This window comes from Budorcas taxicolor, chromosome 2 (assembly GCF_023091745.1).
Source record: "Budorcas taxicolor isolate Tak-1 chromosome 2, Takin1.1, whole genome shotgun sequence".
Classification (NCBI taxonomy): Eukaryota; Metazoa; Chordata; class Mammalia; order Artiodactyla; family Bovidae; genus Budorcas; species Budorcas taxicolor.
Genome location: NC_068911.1, coordinates 42,146,747 through 42,163,264, shown reverse-complemented (window position 1 = coordinate 42,163,264; position 16,518 = coordinate 42,146,747). Strand labels below are relative to the sequence as shown.

Sequence of the window (16,518 nt, the reverse complement as noted above, 5' to 3'; positions counted from 1 at the left end):
GGGTTGGTGGGGGTAGCCCACCCAAGGAGGACAGAGGCCCTGTCCACACCCCTGGGCGTTGGTCACTGCAGGGGAGAGTGGGTGCAGGGGTGTGTGGGCTCTGAGGGGAGGCCCGGCTTCTCCCACCCAGGCACCTCCTACATGCAGTGGGGACCCACTCGGGAGGAGAGAGGAGGTTCTCTCCCAGCCACACTGGCACACGACACGCTGGGCTGAGGACTAGCCCGCCAGTGCCAAGGACCCAGAGTGGGTGCTGTGGGCACGGCTGGGGGCAGAGGCCGTGCGGGCAGCACTGGGACGCCAGTGTCCGGGGCCTACTGACCGGGAGCGTGGCCAGGGCGGGCGCCTCAGGACCCCCTGGTGAGCAGCGACGTGGGGCCCAGGCAGACGAGGAAGCGTGGACCCCACCCGGGCCAGCAGCCCCTCCTCTCCAGCCCTGCTTCCCGCGTGTCCTTGTGGACGGAGACCCCTCACTCAGAGCAGCCAGCCGCTGTCTTCCTGCTTTATTTCCTGCCATGAGCCCTGCCCGCCTCTACTCGGGTTCCGGGTACGGCCACTCCCGGGACGTGAAGTAGCCCCTCAGGTCCTGGCGGCTGAGCGGCGGGAAGTAGGGGCCAAGCCGCCTGCGGATCCACCACTTGCCCTCGGCCGCGTGCCTGCCCCCGGGGCGGCTGAACTTGTACCTGTAGTGCTCTCCTCGGACCCACCTGCAAGGCGAGGGCAGCGGGCAGCCTCGGCCCCTGGACAGCCCTGGGTGCAGAGCTGGGCTGTGCCTGGCCAGGAGCAGCCAGAGGCCCAGCCTGTGATGGCGGGCAGGGGGGCTCGGGAGCAGAAGGGCCAAGCCTCAGGGCCCGCAGACTGAGCCCGCGGTCCTCAGTGGCTGCGTGGGGCCTCGGGACTGTTGTGTTCAGGCCTGGTTGTGGGCCGGGCTGGCCCCCAGGGCAGAGCTCTGCATTTAGGGGAGAAGCCCTGAGGGGCAGCCGAGGCTGCAGTGGGGGCCTGTCTGGCAGGGGCGTCTCACCTGGGGGGGTCCCGGCCCTCAAAGGGGTTGCGGGCCAGCAGGGACAGGGCCTGCGCGTCGTTGGCCAGGAGCTTGCCCGCCAGGTGGATGATCCACTCGTTGTGCTCGTAGGTCTGGGGGTGAGGAGAGGACGGGGTACTCAGGTGCAGACAGCTGAGAGCCCCAACGTGTGTGCACCCCGCCCCTCCCTCCTGATGGCTGACAGCCTTCAGGCTGCTGGCCTGGGAGCCCTGACTCAGCACGCTTGGCGGTCAGCTCTCCTGGGTGGGGCTTTCCTGGGGGCCTGTACCCCATGGTGTTGGCCCTTCCTGTTCTTGCCGCCTGCTTGCTCTCCTGGGCGCCTCCCCCGGCCCTGTCCTGTCCTCGGGGACCCGGGTGGAGCGCGGCCAGGCCTAGCTTCATCATTGGCAGGACCAGGGGTCTCAGACATGTGACAGCCTCCCGGAAGCTGTTGTCTGGGCGGGGGTCACAGTCCTGCTGGTTTGCTCGGGTCTGAGCGAAGGCCCTGTGGATGCTGGCTGCCGCGCTGCTGGCCATGCCTACCTTGTCTGCTCTGGGGGAAGCACTCTGAGAAGCTGTCAGGGAGGCCCGGCCCTGGGCACCCACAGAGCCTTGGGGGGGCCTTGGCAGGTTCCTGTGGGCCACGCCCCAGCATGGACTCCCTTGCCTCATCCTGTGTCTGCGGGGCCTCCCCACCAAGGGCCTTACCTGGAAAGCCGCGAACCACATGAGCCAGTCCAGGCGGTGGTGGTACGGCGAGATGAGGCAGGGGCGCCGCCTCAGGTCCCCAGGCTTGCACTTGAACTCGTAGTCCTCCCAGGTGGCATCGGGCGCACTGGCGTTGGCGCTGGCCGTGCCCTGCAGGATGACCTCCGTGCGCTCCCTGGTGATGCTGGCGGGGACGGGGAGGGGCTGAGTCAGGGCTGAGCCTCCCCACCCCGAGCCCTGGCCCCAGCAGGCCACAGTAAGGCTGGGGGTGCAGGCAGGGCCTGGCCGCATATGTGCGTCTCCCCTGGGGTCTCAGTGGCCCTGAGGTACCTGCCGAAGGCCCCATATGTGTTGACGATCCGGAGGGGGTTGAAGGAGCTGTTCATGACCTGCCGGGGGCTCAGCAAGTTGAGGACCACAGGGATGCTGAGCCAGGCCACCAGAACGCCCAGTGCCAGGTTGACCATGCCCCGTGCCACGCGGCCTGCTGGGAGGGGGCACAGTGGGTGGGCTGCAGCCCCTAGGCCTGGCCTCTCTGCGGCCCCTTGGGCCCATGGAGACCAGGAGAGGTACAGCTGGTCCCTGGGGGAGTCTGGGAAGGGCTCCCACCACATGCAGCTGCCTTTCCCCTGAGCCTAGGATACCTTGCAGGCTGATGTGGAAACACGGCTACTCCTCTCAGCCCCCCTCCAGCCCCCAAGCTGTCCCAAGACCTGGGCTGGAGCATCTGAGGTCACGGTGCCGGGGACCAGGGCATACCGTCTATACCACGCAGGCGAAAGTGACCCTGCCCAGGAGTGGAGACACTGCTCTGTCCCCCAGGCCACTGGGGTGGGCACGGGGCCGGGTGCCATAGCCTGAGGGGTTGACTGGCACCAGACATGGAGACCACCTAGGCTCCCCAGCCACACCCGCCTTCCAGTGTCACCTACCGCGTGTCCGCGGGGCCCCGGGCCCTCGGGCCTCCTCCTGAATCTTCAGGACTTGGTCCTTGAGGCGGCCAGGCCCCGAGGGAAAGAGGCCACCCAGGGTGGTGTCATCAAAGCAGGCGAGGCTGGGCACGATGGTCAGCCAGTTCAGGAAGCTCAGGTTCCCGCTAATGATGAGGACCACCTGCGGGGAGACAGGCTCCAGCGCTGCACCTCACGAGCTGTGCTGACGGACGGGCTGGCGTCGTGCTCTTCCCGAAGCCTGTGCTGATCCCAGGGGCCCGGCCCCCCACCCCAGCCAGGCCGCTTGCCCTGCCTCCCTCAGACTGGCCCAGGGATCCCCATGTCCCAAACAACCTCAGAGGTGGGCTCTGCCCTGCGCCTCTGGTGAGAACCCTCCTGCCGACCCTGAGTCTGGCCTTTCCCCCGTGCGGAGGCTGCTGGGGTTCTCAGCTTCACAGCCAGGAAAGGACGAGTCTGTGTCTGTGGCAGCCGTCACTGTGACCGGTGAAAAGCAGGCCCAGCGCGGCCCCCTCGCCAGCCAGCCCCAGGACCCCACAGCGGGCCCCTCACTGGGGCAGGGTCTGGAAGGGGCTCCTGCTGCTCACCGGGCCAGGACTGCGGAGTGCGCTGGCGCGTGCGCCTGTGCCGGCCCTGCTTCCACCACTGAGTGACCGGCATGAGGCCGGCCCTGGGCCCAGCCTCCCCCGGGACAGGGGGTCTGTGAGGTCGGCCTGTACCTGGATGCAACTTAGCCGGACCCTGTCTTCGTGACCCTCCCAGTGCTCTCTGCCGGGTGGCTGCCCGAGAGTCAGGGCACTGCCCCTCTTGAGAAGCCTCCATGGGCCCAGCTGGATCCGGTGAGTGTCGTCCCTGTGAGCCTGGATGACCAGGGTCCAGGAAGCCCACAGGTACTCAGTCCCCTGGGCTTGGCACTGACCAGACAATGTGTCAGAACTAAGGTTCCCCATGTGCGGGGCAGAAGGGGCTTCCGCTCCCTGGTCTGTCCACCAGTGTCGCCGCCGGCGTCCCGGGGCTGCCTCCCAGCCAGCAGCTCCACAGGGTCCCTTCTGGTGACCGCATGTCTGTCAGCTGTTCTAGAGACTGAAAGCAGCACGTTCTACTTAGTGCAGACCTGGCTGTCAAGGGTGTGGCCGGGAGGGGGGAGGAGTTGGCTGCAGGGTCATGCCTGCCCATGTGCCCAGCAGGCACCTCTGAGCACAGGGCCCCAGGGCCAGGGCCCCAGGCCAACTGCGCACAGAGCTTCTGGGTCCCTACAGGAGTGACAGACACAGGGGAGGAGGCACCAGGTGACTCAGCAGGGGGCTGGGTGGAGGCCAGGGAGGGTGAGGGTTGCACCCGGACACCCCAGCGCCTCGCCGAGTGCAGGTCCTGGCAGAGCCTGTCCTGTCAGCACGCAGACTGCCAGCTGCAGCCTTTTCATTTTCATTATATGGTTTTCAAAGAGGTGACATTTTCCACTTTCAGGAAGTCCAAGTTACATTTTTAAAAAACTTTACAATTTTGCTTTTTGCATCCCATCTAAGAAATCTTTTCTTCATTCAGAGATACAAAGATCTAAAAGCTTTCCAGGCCTAACTATTATGTTTAGGTCTCAGATCTATTTCAAACTAGCTTTTTGGGGAAGGTGTGAGATAAGGGTCACACTGGCTCTTCTTTGGTCCAGGCTCTGCCCCTGGGGGTGGTGGGGCTCAGACCCGCAAGGAAGCAGGGGCTCTGGGATGACAGGGGTCTCAGGTGTGGGCAGTCCATGCAGGGGTGTCTACAGGGAGACACCACCTCAAACACCATCTCAGAAAAGGGGAAACGACACCAGGAGCTGCAGGTCAGCAAAGTAGAAGGAAATGGGGATCAGTAGCACCGGCAAGGAAACAGACCCTCAGTGACAAGAGACTCTCAGTGACAGCAGACCCGCGGTGACCACAGCGCAGTCGCCATGGTGATGACAGGAGTAAGGACTTCATCAAGGTCAGCTGTCCAACCAGATGGTCACATTTCTGCAGAGCAGTCAGACCTGGACCAGCCGACAGCACCCAAGTAGCAGAGTGGCCGAGTGCCCACCCAGGTCGCTTGCGTGCGTATCTGCTGCCCGTGGGCTCCTCTGCTTCATGGGTCAGGGCTGAGTGGGGTGTTGAGGGAGGAGGTAAGACCACAGGCCCAGGCCGGACCTGTGCGGCCAGGTGAGGCTCAGCTGATACCCACTCCTTGATTTGTCGTTAAAGCTGCGTCTCCATCCTGGTGACCAGGGAGAACATGTGGTCTCAGACGCCAGCCTGACCCAGGTCTAGTGGGGAGGTGGGTGTTTGCCAGTCAGTTTCATGGACCATGACGGGGTTTCGCAGAGCCTGATGTGAGATGTGGAGCCACAGCTCTCCCTGGATTACTTTGGGGTTTTTTCAGCTGCGCTGCACAGAGGGGGAGTCCTAGTCCCCCAACCAGCGATCGAACCTGTGCCCCTGTGGTGGAAGAGCGGAGTCCGAACCACTGGCCCACCAGGGAGAGCTCTCCCTGCATTACTCTGGAAAGCTAGTTTTCCTGCGTCTGAGCCTAAAAGTAGTTTCTATGTTTCACTGTCTAGGATGTTAACTAACCCTGGTGCCCAAAGTGGCCCCACCTGCACCTGCCCTGGTCTGGTGGTCTCTCCCACAGCCACGCCCAGCCCCTTGAGGTCCCTGGGCCTCTGGTCTTGAGCTGGCAGGGCTGCTCAGGGCTGCTCAGGGCTGACGGGGCTTTGCCCTGGGGTTTGCTGAGACCACAGGATCCTGAGGGTCTGGGCTGGAGTTGCCAGCAGGCCCTCCACCACCACTGGGGCAGCAGGGATCGTGTGGCCCGGGCCCAGCTCCCCCTGGGCAGACCTCGTCTCCAGACCAGCAAGTCCTTAGATGCTCCTTGGGTCCCTCCTCTGTGTCAGCACGGGCTTAGGGGAGCTGTCCCTTTGCCCCTCCTGACAGCCCCGCCAGTGCATTGTGCTTGCGGGTGGGCTGGCAGCCGGGTGGGGCCCGTTCTCTCCATGGCTCAGCTGTGCAGTAAGGCCACTGGCATTGGAGATGGAGGGTGAGGACAGGCCGGTCCCCCGGGGCCTGCCATCTGGGTGCAGCTGTGGGGCCACGTGGGTGGCGAGCCCTCTGCTTACTGCCCAGTTCTTGGCTGAGACGGCTGCCAGAGCTGGGGAGAAGCCCCTGGTGCACCGCAGCCTCCATCGCGAAGACACCTCTGGGTCTGGCCCTGGGGGCCCTGCCCGTGTCCCACAGCCCTTGAGAAGGTTTGGGGAACAACTGGCCCCATCCACTGTCACACTGCCCTCAAGCCTGGTGCCCGCTCGGGCCCCGCGGGCAGTGGACAGGCGGCGTGTGCTCAGAGCTCTGGGAGAAGCCACCAGTCTCACCACCCCCGCCACACTCAAACTGCCGCTGTCACGCTGCAGAGCAGGGGAGCTGGGGGCTTCCTGGAGCCGCCTGCCCACGTTCACCTCAGGTGGCCCAAGGGCGGACCTCCCGGGTGTGGCTGGTGCAGCCCGCACCCTCACTGAGCCATAGCCTTGCCTTCCGGCCACTTGGGCTCCTGAGACCCCAGAGGCGTCCAGAGAAACCCAGGCAGGACGCTGCTAGCCTGAAGGACCCCGGGCAGTGAGCAGCGTCTGTTCCTCTGTACCCTCGCATGTACCCGCACCACGCTGAAGCCCAGACTGGCGAGCAGCACGGAACAATGCTCCGTGAGGACCGTGATCTGGGAGACTGCGTGGGGCCGTCTGCGATGTGGCGCAGGCGCAGGCGGCCCTCTGAGGGAGGTGACGCAGCAGAGCCGACAGCGCCCAGGCCGACTCCCAGACCAGAGTGAGCGGCGCTCTCGGGCCTGAGGAGGCCTGGGATGAGGGTGCCTGACGGTTTACTGGAGCGAGGCCTCAGCCCACACGTGTTCTGGCCATTTCCCATTTCCGAGGATGAGTCAAAAGTAAAACAGGGTAAGCCTTTAGCCTGAAAAATGTTAAAAAATTAGAAGAAAAGGAAAGAAAAATGAGGAAGGCAGCCCAGGGAGCCAGGACATCTGCCGACTGAGCTCGGAGCCCCTCAGTGGTCCCCACTCAGCTCCACGAACAAGAGGGAGGTGGGCGGCAGCAGGAACGTGGAGAAGGGTGATTAGCACGCAGGGTCTCTCCTGAGAGCCGAGCTGAGCACGAGGCCTGGCGGTGTCAGGACCCGTCACCCCTACCACGGACGAGGATCGAGAGTGAGGCCCAGGGACACCGGCATCGCCCCTGCTCCCCGCACACTTCCTCTGCCCTGCTGAGCCGAGTTTCCCAAGACCCCACCACTGCCGCCTCCACCCCAAGAAGCAGGGCTGCCCCTCGGGGCTGTCTGCCTTATGCTCAGAGGCCGCACAAATGACTGCATTTGGAAAAACGAAGCGTCTGAGATGCCGGGAGCTGGAGGGGCTGGCTTGCCATGTGGGCACAGGGCAGGGGGCTCAGGAACCGAGAGCTGCAGTCCCGCCTCGGTTCCCTTGGCCACAGAGCTCGGAGGATGGGGCCTCCTCTGTGAGGCCGGGGAAAGGGCTTGACCCACCCAGGGTGTGTCCTCACTGACCTTACTCGGGTCTGGAAGACCCCTGAGTCCTAGGAACTCATGTGGAGAGACACTGTGTGTCCAGGAGGCTCAGAAAGCGATTTGTAAGGGAATCAGCGGCTGTCAGGAGAGAATCCGCAACACTGGCATCCAGCACTGACCGAAAGGTTACAGACTGGAAGTGTTGAATAGCCTGAAGGCACAGGCAGAGAAAAACCTGCCCAGGGCAGTCAGAAGCCCGAAACGGGCTGAAGCTGGTGGCTAAGAATGTGAAAACAGCTACTGTCAAAAATTAAGGGGCTTAAGATAGTCCTAAGTAAGAGAAATATGAAAATGCCAAAGAACTGGGCGGTAACTTGAGAGTAACAAGTAACATATAAAACAATTCACTGGATAGGCTTTTGACCAAACTGACGCTGTAAAAGGAGGAGTCGGTGACTCTGAGCCAGGACCACAGGAGCTCTGTGCAGTGAGGCACTGGGAGGAGCGGACCCGAGCAGGGCCTGGGGGATGCAGCCAACCAGCCTGGCAAATGAGTGACCTACACCCCGGGAGGGGAGGGGCGCAGAGGAACACGAAGGGACGTCTCAGTGATAAGAACTACACACAGATCACTGAAGCCTAGGAAATCTCAAAACAGGATAAACTCGAAGAAAGCCACACCCAAGGCACACAATCAACATGCTGAAAAACTGAAAAAGATCACAGAGGCTGCCAGAGGGGAGGAGTCATGGCCGGGGGGTGGGGCTCAGGGCCCCCAGACTCCCCAGCAGAGACCCCAGAGGGCTGAAGGAAGTCACTTGCCAGTAGCCTCTGCTAAGAAATGTTAGAAAACTACGGGACACAAAGGGAAAGTGGGCGGGCAGGACACGCATGCCGGCAGGCAGGGGTGGACACGGCAGCCTGCGGGCTGCTTAAATGAGGCAGTCGCGCAGCACGGTCGCAGCTGCTGGAGCTTTAACAGTGAGGAGAACTTGTGGGTTGTGACGGGAAGACCCCATGTGCCCAGCAGGGTTCCCTGGGGGCCTTTCTTCCCCTCGTTTCTGTTCCAAGCCAGTTATTTTCCATTTGGAATGAGAGCCATTGGAGGGGCCCTGGGCGCCTCTGGACCTGAGGGCCACGGCCCAGCATGGGCGCGAGCGAGGCTTCAGCTGGCGTGGCTCCAGCAGCAATGACGCTGCACACGCCCCAGCTTTCGTCTGGGACCCCATCGTCTCACTGGTTGTAACCCAATCCCTCCTGGAGAGACAGACACCAGGCCACCCCTGGGGGATGACAGTCTCTCCCACCTGCTCATGGCAAACATGGCTGGTCTGACTGCGGCCGTTGGGGACCAAGGAAGCACCCTAGGGAGGGGTCGGGCAGCTCAGCACAGGTGGGGCTGGGACCCCTGGAGTCAGCTCAGGCCGTGTTTTCTGAGGGGGGACTTCTCCATCTTTGAAGCCCTGCCCCGCCAGTGTGAGCCCTGGAGAGAGGCCATCGCCGTGCAGCCCTGGAGCTCCTAGCCAGAGCTGTGGGGGCCACAGGCCTGGGGCCACGCAGCCTTCCGGGGCCTGGGTCAGTGCGTCCACTCGGCACCTTGGCCTTGCTGGCTGGGGCTTTGAGTTCTGTGTCCTGAGGAGGCTTTGCTGGTCGGCCTCAGCCTTCTGCCCAGTGACCTCGGTGTCCCAGCTGCAGACTCCGCTGCAGGAGTGGTGTGGGGCCAGCGCCAGGGCGGTCCTTTCTCCTGACAGCTGTAGGAGGGCCAGGGCCACAAGCTGCCCCCACGACGGCCGGAGTCTGGCTAGCCTGCCCTGGGCGCGGTCCTCCAGCCACTGGCTCAGGCTCCCCAGCTCTGGAGCCCAGGAGATGAGGATGCTCCCTCCTTGGCACAGCCACCTGAGTGTCCATGACAATCTGGATGCGGCAGGAGGGGCTCTTGTTGGGGGGCGAGGCAAGGCCCCGGGTGCTGGTCCACAGGCCACAACCAAGAACGCCCTGGCCGTCAAGTTCCTGAGGCCCCGAAGTTCCAGCTGCCTGAGGACTCGGCAGCCTAAGTCCATGTGTGGCCCTGACGACCTCTGAGCAATGCCTAGCTTTCCCACCCCAGTCCTGCCTCAGTGGGTCCCCTGGGCCCAGAGACACCCCTCCCTGTCACTCCACTCTGTGCCCAGCTGGGGGGCCTGACCCAGAGAATGAGGTTCACCAGAGCATTTGGGGATGGAGGCCTATTTCTAACACGGCAGGGGGAGCCCCAAGGACTCAGGAGGCTGTCGCAGCACCCCTGTCCAGCACACGCTGGCCATGACCCTGTGCCAGGGGCCAGTGGGAAGATGAGCTGTGAGGTGTGACCTCGGACCCAGGAGATGCCCCTCAAGGAGGGGGAGGGTGCTTGTAAGTGACATTCTGTGGCTAGAAGCCCCGGGCAGCTACACTGTTACCCCAGCTGTGGAGAGGTCACTCAGGCTGGTGGGGGCCGCTCTCTGTGCCCAAAGCTGTAGTGATGTCCCCTGGGCTGTGGCTGATGTCATGGAGTTAAGAAAAAGCTGGACGTGGTGGGAGGTCGGGACGGGAGTCTGGGATGTGAGGTGTGTCTTTGTGTAGACCAGGAGCCATGGGCCTGGTGAGGGCCTGGTTCATGTCAGGACAGGAGGTCCCCCTGGGCCCATAGCGAAAGCTGACCACTGGCCCTGCAGGGTCTCTCCTTGGCAGAGTGTGGGGGTCCGAGGTGGGGGTGGTGCGCCTCCCCAAGTAGACAACAGGCCGTCTCTGGAGAACTCGCAGAACCTTCCGGAACAGCTGTGCAAACTGAGCGTGGGAGGAGGTGCGAGTGCTCACATCCTCAGCCCTTTCCCGGGGAACAAACGGAAACAAACAGAGCCAGGAACCCTTGGGGTCGCGGGTGTGGAGATGAGAGCAACATGCAAACCCACAGCACCCAGTGGCATGCCTGCAGAGGGCCGTGTGCCCGGGAGGCAGCCTTGCAGAGCCGGGGGCCATTCATCCTCTCTGCTCGGGACAGCTGAGGCCTGGCCCCAGGAGGGCAACAGAGCAGGCCTCAGAGCAGAGCCGCAGCCTGGGCCTGTCCTGGGCACCATGTGGGTGGGGGAAGATGACGCTGGGACGTGCCTGGACAAGGCTCCCAGGGCCTTGGGGGACAGAAGGCGAGTGCATGGCTGGCCTTTGAGAGTGACGTCCAGGGCCACAAGTTGGCATGATCTTTCAAGGTCCAGCTCTGGCTCTTCTCTGCCCAGTGTCCCTGTGCCACCACCATCTACCACTGTCCATCCGGGCAGCAGACCCAGAGTTGGGTGGAGATCCAGCCATGTGGCCTGGGAGCCACCTACCCCTGAGCCCCCCAAGTCTGCATGGCCCCCACGGTGGAGGTGACAGCACCCTGGCCCAGGACACACTCAGCCAGGCCAGGCCAGTTAGAGGGTCCTCACCCTAAAATGCCACGAGACATCACATGCACTGGGAACCGACAAAGGCATTTTGAGGCTGCTGGGTCAAACGTCAACATAAATACCTTCCCAAACCCTATTTTCAAGTAGCTAAACCCTTCTACCTGCACCAGTAACCCAAGCTTCCTTCAATTATTTTTTTTTGACATGGCCATTTGCTTTTCCTTACCACTTGCCAGAGCTGGGCTCAGATTTCTGGAGAGAAACTAGTCAGTGAAGCCTGAGGGATGCCAGGAGGGCCCCTGCCACGTTTACAGCCCTGAGAGGGTTCCAGTGGTCCCAGGCTGGTGAAAGCAGCTGAAGCAGCAATTCATTAACGCCCCCACAGCCTCAAGAGCAATTCACGGTCACCCTGGTGAGCATGCAGGCGGAGCAGACCAGGTTCCCGCAGAGGCTGTGCCCCAGGCGGGTCCTCCGAGTTGCCTCGGGAGCCGGACCCATGTTCTCCATCGGTAGGGCAAAGGGGAGCCAGCAGTTGGGCATCCTGTGCCAGGGGAGGACTGTCCAGCGTGAGGCTGTGTCCATGCTGCCGGACCTCAAGGGGGCTTGAGCCTCTGCCTGAGCTGAAGTGTGTGCACGGCAGGGATGTGGAGGAGCACCCCTGGGCTCCTGGGGGTGTCCCTCCTCAGAGGCTGCTGGGAGTAAGGGTCACCGGCCAGCCAGGGTTTTGCCCTAGAGCCGAGTCCAGAATAAGCTGTGGTGCATCCAGACAGGGAAATATCAGTCAGCAGCAGGAGATGAGCTCTCTACCCACAGAAGGACACAAGCAACCTCAGCTGCACATCACTAAGTAGAGACGCCAGTCTGCAAGGGCCAGTCTGTACTCTTAGCTTAGTTTTTCTGTAAATCTAAAATTGTTCTTAAAAAGTCGGTTGACTAAAAGCAAAGTAGAGCTTAAAATACTGGCAGCAAAAGCAGGTGGGTAGGGGAGACCATGATGGCACATTGAAGCCACAGGACCATCATGCAGGCAAGGACAGGGATTCAGCATGTGCCCGCCTGAAAGAAACAGTATACTTGGTAATTAGGAGAGCGAAAGTAACGGAATGAGAAAAACCTCAGAGGAGAGCTAAACAAGGGAAAAGAGAAAACAAAGCTGTGGAAATAAATGCACCTGCTGAAGTACAGGAACTTTTCATTGGAAGAGCACAAGGCTGGTTGGAAAAGAATCTGCTCTGAGCACCATGAGTGACAACTCCCAAGGAAAGGACACAAATCCAGACTGCAAAATAGGAGACTACCACAGCCTGTTCCTTGACCAGGGCGTCTGAAAGCAGATAAAATGGACAAATTCCAAGGAAAATGTTTGCCATTAAAAAGCCTACAGAAAACAGAGACCCTTCATGTTTGGCAGCCACGAAAGGTTGTCAGTGGCCACACAGATCCCGCTCCGCCCACCACCCCCGGCCCGGGCCGAGTGGGGATGGTGGAGCAACAGTTCCATCTTGTCTGCGAGGGTGAGAGCGAGACCCAGAGCAGAGCCAGACATGGCCAGTGTGGGCGGGAAAGCACCGACGAACCTCACTGACAGTGCGAAAGACCCAGACAAAACGGTAGCAAGTGTACCCAGCAACGCGCTGGCATATACGCAGCACGACTGAGTTTGATTCATTCTAGGAAGGCAACTGACTGTGGCTGCATTTTTGCTAAACCTCACCCACTCATGACTAAAAATACCCAAAACAAAAAACACAAAACTTCTAGTAAACAAGAAACAAGAGAACTTGGTAGAAGCAGCTATAGTAAACAACCAACCAAGCCACAGGCTCCCGCCTGGTGTGGGTCCCCTCCCGCCCCGGTGCCATGGAGCCCACGTCTGGGGCAGCTCGGCACACGGCCCCCATGCCGAGGAGCAGAAGATGGGGGCACGGTCCGCGGGGCAACGGGGCCCTGAAGGTCCACCCTCACAGGCGCGGCAGATGGGATGTGGGAGCTCAGGTTCTCCGTGGGCGTGGCTGCTCACCTGGAACAGGACCTGCAGGGCCCCGTGGACGATGCACATCCGCCGTCCGAGGAAGATGAAGAAGGGCACCACCAGCTCCAGGAAGTGGTTGCTGAGGGTCTCGAAGCGGTGGAACCACCACGGGGAGCGGTGCAGGAAGTAGGCCACAGGGTTGGGCACCGGTTGTGTCTGTGGGCAAGGGAGGCCCTGAGCTGTGCCTGGAGGCCCCTGGGGGACCCTCCCTCCACACCCTACCCCGTGCGCCCCCTGGCAGCCTGGCTGGAGAGGCACCCCGCCAGCAGCTCACATGGCCGAGTTGGCACTCCTAGACTTCCCGTACTTCTGACGCCGACCCCTCAGGGACCCCCGAGGGCCCTGGTGACCAGGCGCTCAGAGGCAGGGGGGGCCCCTGTGGTCACAGCGCTGAGCCGCTCAGGCGCTGGCGAGCCCCCCGCGAAGGGACGGGGTGCGGGGAGGAGGCGGGGCGGTGGGAGCTCTCACGTGGAGTTCCTCGCGGAGGACATGCAGGCTCGGGGCACGGGGTCCCGGCCCCATGTGTGTGTTCCTGGGAATAGCCTCCACATGTGTGTGGGGTGGGCGGGCGCGGCAGGTCCCCAAGGCCCATGTGTTGACTCAGCCATGGCGCCGGCGCCCAGGGCCCAGCTGACGGGCCCTGTCCTCCCTGCACACGCAGGCGTCCACAGAGGGACCAGCTGTGCCGATGCCGTATGGGGCTGGGGCAGCCACTGTGGACATCCAGCTGTCCGTGAAGGGCACAGTGCCGGGCGGGACACCAGGCTTCTGCGGCCCCAGACCCGGTGGACCCACGGCCCCACTGACTCGGAGTGTGCCTCCCCGTGTCTGTGCAGAGGGGGTCCGACAAGGGCAACGGGGTCTGCTGTGCACTCCCCCTTCGAGGCCGTGTCCTTTGCACAGGCACGGCCCACACGTGCACGCACACAGACAGCACGGCTGCTGTCCGCCATCAGAGGAAGCGAGTGAGTGACAGTCACTCAGTTGGGTCCAACTCTCTGCAACTCCATGGTCTATTCAGTCCACGGAATTCTCCAGGCCAGAACACTGGAGTGGGGAGCCTTTCCCTTCTCCAGGGGACCTTCCCAACCCAGGGATTGAACCCAGGACTCCCACACTGCAGAGGGAAGGGCCGGGCCAAAGATAAGCAGTGCTCGCGGTGGTGACTCCCCCTGGACGTGGCTTAGAGCCAGCGAAAGGAAGCACTCTCCTACAGCTGCCAACCGTGCGGCCTGTGCACCCCGGCCCTGGGTGTGGCTGCGGCCTGAGCCTCTCCCTCCCTGCCGCGGGCGTGATTCCTCGCAGATTAGCTGTGGGCGCTGAGGCGCCTGGTGTGCGCTGGGCACAAGGAGACGCCGGTCGGAGTGCGCCGGCCCGGGTGCCCTGGAGGGGACGGTGTCCCACTGGACACAGGGAGGTCGGGGCTCCAAGTGCGACGCCCCGGGGAAGGGCCACCAACCCCCCGGGAGAGTGTCTTCCTGCTAGCTTCTCAGCTGGACACGACTTCCAGCTTACAGAGAAGTAGTTGTTTCGTTGCTCGGTCATGTCCAACTCTGTGACCCCGTGGGCTGTGGCCCGCCAGGCTCCTCTGTCCATGGGATTTCCCAGGCAAGGATACTGGAGTGGATGGCCATTTTCTCCTCCAGGGGCTCTTCCCGACCCAGGGATTAAACCTGCATCTCCTGCATCGGATTCTTTACTGCTGAGCCATCAGGGAAGCCCACAGAGAAGTCACAAGAACAGTAAAGGAACTCGGATGCCCAGCTTCCCAGGTGTCCCCCTTCTTCCAGCCCCTTCCTTCTCGGGTCGTTTTCTGTGCCTCCGAACACTGAGCTGTGACGACCTCGTGTGGGTCTCGTAGGAGCCCAGTGGCCATGACGCTCTTCTGCTTGTTGCCGATGACGTCCTGGTCATGAGAGCAGCCGGGGCCTGAGACCCCCCAGCTCCTGCCTCTCTAGGCCCCTTCTGGGCGCCGGGACCCTGACTCTGGGACCCCCAGCTCCTGCCTCTCTAGCCCCCAGTCTGGGCGCCAGGACCCCGACTCTGGGACCCCCAGCTCCTGCCTCTCTAGGCCCCTTCTGGGCACCAGGACCCCGACTCTGGGACCCCCAGCTCCTGCCTCTCTAGGCCCCTTCTGGGCACCGGGACCCCGACTCTGGGACCCCCAGCTCCTGCCTCTAGCCCCCACTCTGGGCGCTGGGACCTCCCACCCCCTTGGAGGGAGCAGGCCGAAGCCGCCCTGGGGAAGGAAGACATCCCGCCTGACAGGTGGTGCCCAGACCGGGTGAGAAAGAACAGGGCTGGTTTGAGGAGCTCAGGCAAAGGAGGCTGAGCCGACACCACTGAGGAGAAGGTTGTTCTGAGGCCAGATGCCCTCAGGTGAATCACGGAAAGGCCCCAGCATGAGCCTGAGTGTGGTCAGCAGCAGCAGCAGCAGCAGGGAGTTGGAGGGCCCGTCCTGAGGGGATGATGGGCTCAGCCTGCGTCCACGCCCCCACCCACCCCTGGCCACCCTGCTCACCTCGTAGTGGAAGTCCATGCAGGTGAGGTCCCGCCAGCACCGGTCCCCTCGGATCTTGATCAGGCCCTGAAAGGATGGAGAGGACCGTGAGCCACCCTTGGACAGACATGCAGGGGTGACGCAGAAGGGAAACTGCAAACCGTGTTCCTGGAGGAAACACTCAGCGTCTCAGGAGTAACAGCAAATGCAGGAAGAAGAAACACTCTCCTTTTTAAAAGGTCAGTTCCTCCTGTGTTTCATTAAAACCCAGCTTTTAGACTCTGAGCATCATCACAGTAATGCAACTGTGCGGTTTTAGAAAAGGCAAATTCATAAAGCACGAGAACACAGCCTGACTTAGAAATGCCAAGGAGGATGGGGGGGGGGGGACGATGTCCCACTGGGCCTTGGAGAGAGTATCCACCTGCCGCTGACGCGACGGGAAACACAGCATGCGGGAGACCTCGGGCTCAGGGACTCCTGTGCTGCCCAGTCCACCGGGCAACCCGCTGCAGATAGGGGCTCCTGTGGGTGAGCTTCCCAGCAGCCCCGCCAGTTCCCTGCCAGGCAGTGGCCAGCATGCTGCTCTGCAGCGGCCACTAGGGCAGTCGGCTCCCGTGCCTGCTACACATCCCGTTCACCGGCCCTTGGGAGTCACAGCTCCACCTGACCCCCACGTGGTCAGAAGCCATCTGTCCCCTGGCAGGAGTGAGGCTGTTGCTTGACACAGAGGTTCAGGCCTGTTGTCTGTCTCAATGGACGGCTGCCCTGGAAGGTGAGAACTGCGTCACGAAGACAGCAGCCTGTATGGGAAGGACTCTGGGACAGTCGAGGGCTCTGAGCCAGGAGTGGACAGTGTGAGTCACCCGACCTGTGGTGGCCAGCAAGGCGGGATGCCTGCCCTGGAGATGAGATGTGCCCCACTCCAGCCTGGTCGGGAACATGGAGCCGGCAGGATGGGCCGAGGGCACAGCCAGCTCCTGGCCTGGGCCCCTGTGGGAGGCAGGGATGCCGTGGCACCCAGAACAGACATGAGAAACAGTGAAGCCCTGCAGCAGCCTCACCGGCGGCTTCCACAGTGAGGCCAAGTGGCTGCGTTCTGGCCGAGGTCACAGGCCAGGTGTGAGTGCTGTGCGGCCCAGCAGTGAGTTCATATGTGTGTCCCGTGGAGGCCGCAATACCCAACTGTCCTGGGTGCCATCCTCACTGGTGGCTGTCGGCAACCCCCCCAGGGGCCTGGGAGCCTTGCAGTCAGGTGGAGCCACGCCCGAGGACCTGCTGGCCGTGTCTGCAGACTCTCGAGACAGGTCACTCTAGGGGGCGGGGTCGAGGCTCTGGAAATGGGGTTTGCTGAGATCA

The 16,518-nt window shown here is 62.5% G+C and overlaps 1 protein-coding gene across 1 annotated transcript in view; it reads right to left on the bottom strand.

The window, feature by feature from the left end:
• Positions 1 to 454: 454 nt before the first annotated feature.
• LMF1 (lipase maturation factor 1) overlaps positions 455 to 16,518 on the bottom strand; it is a 49,752-nt gene continuing 33,688 nt past the window's right edge. The window contains exons 5-11 of the mRNA XM_052664323.1: positions 15,181 to 15,246; positions 12,648 to 12,815; positions 2,662 to 2,842; positions 2,060 to 2,213; positions 1,730 to 1,913; positions 1,022 to 1,134; positions 455 to 707 (exon numbers count right to left, since the gene is read on the bottom strand). Coding sequence (XP_052520283.1) covers positions 533 to 707; positions 1,022 to 1,134; positions 1,730 to 1,913; positions 2,060 to 2,213; positions 2,662 to 2,842; positions 12,648 to 12,815; positions 15,181 to 15,246 — 1,041 coding nt within the window. The 3' untranslated portion in view covers positions 455 to 532. The remainder of the gene's footprint in view (positions 708 to 1,021; positions 1,135 to 1,729; positions 1,914 to 2,059; positions 2,214 to 2,661; positions 2,843 to 12,647; positions 12,816 to 15,180; positions 15,247 to 16,518) is intronic.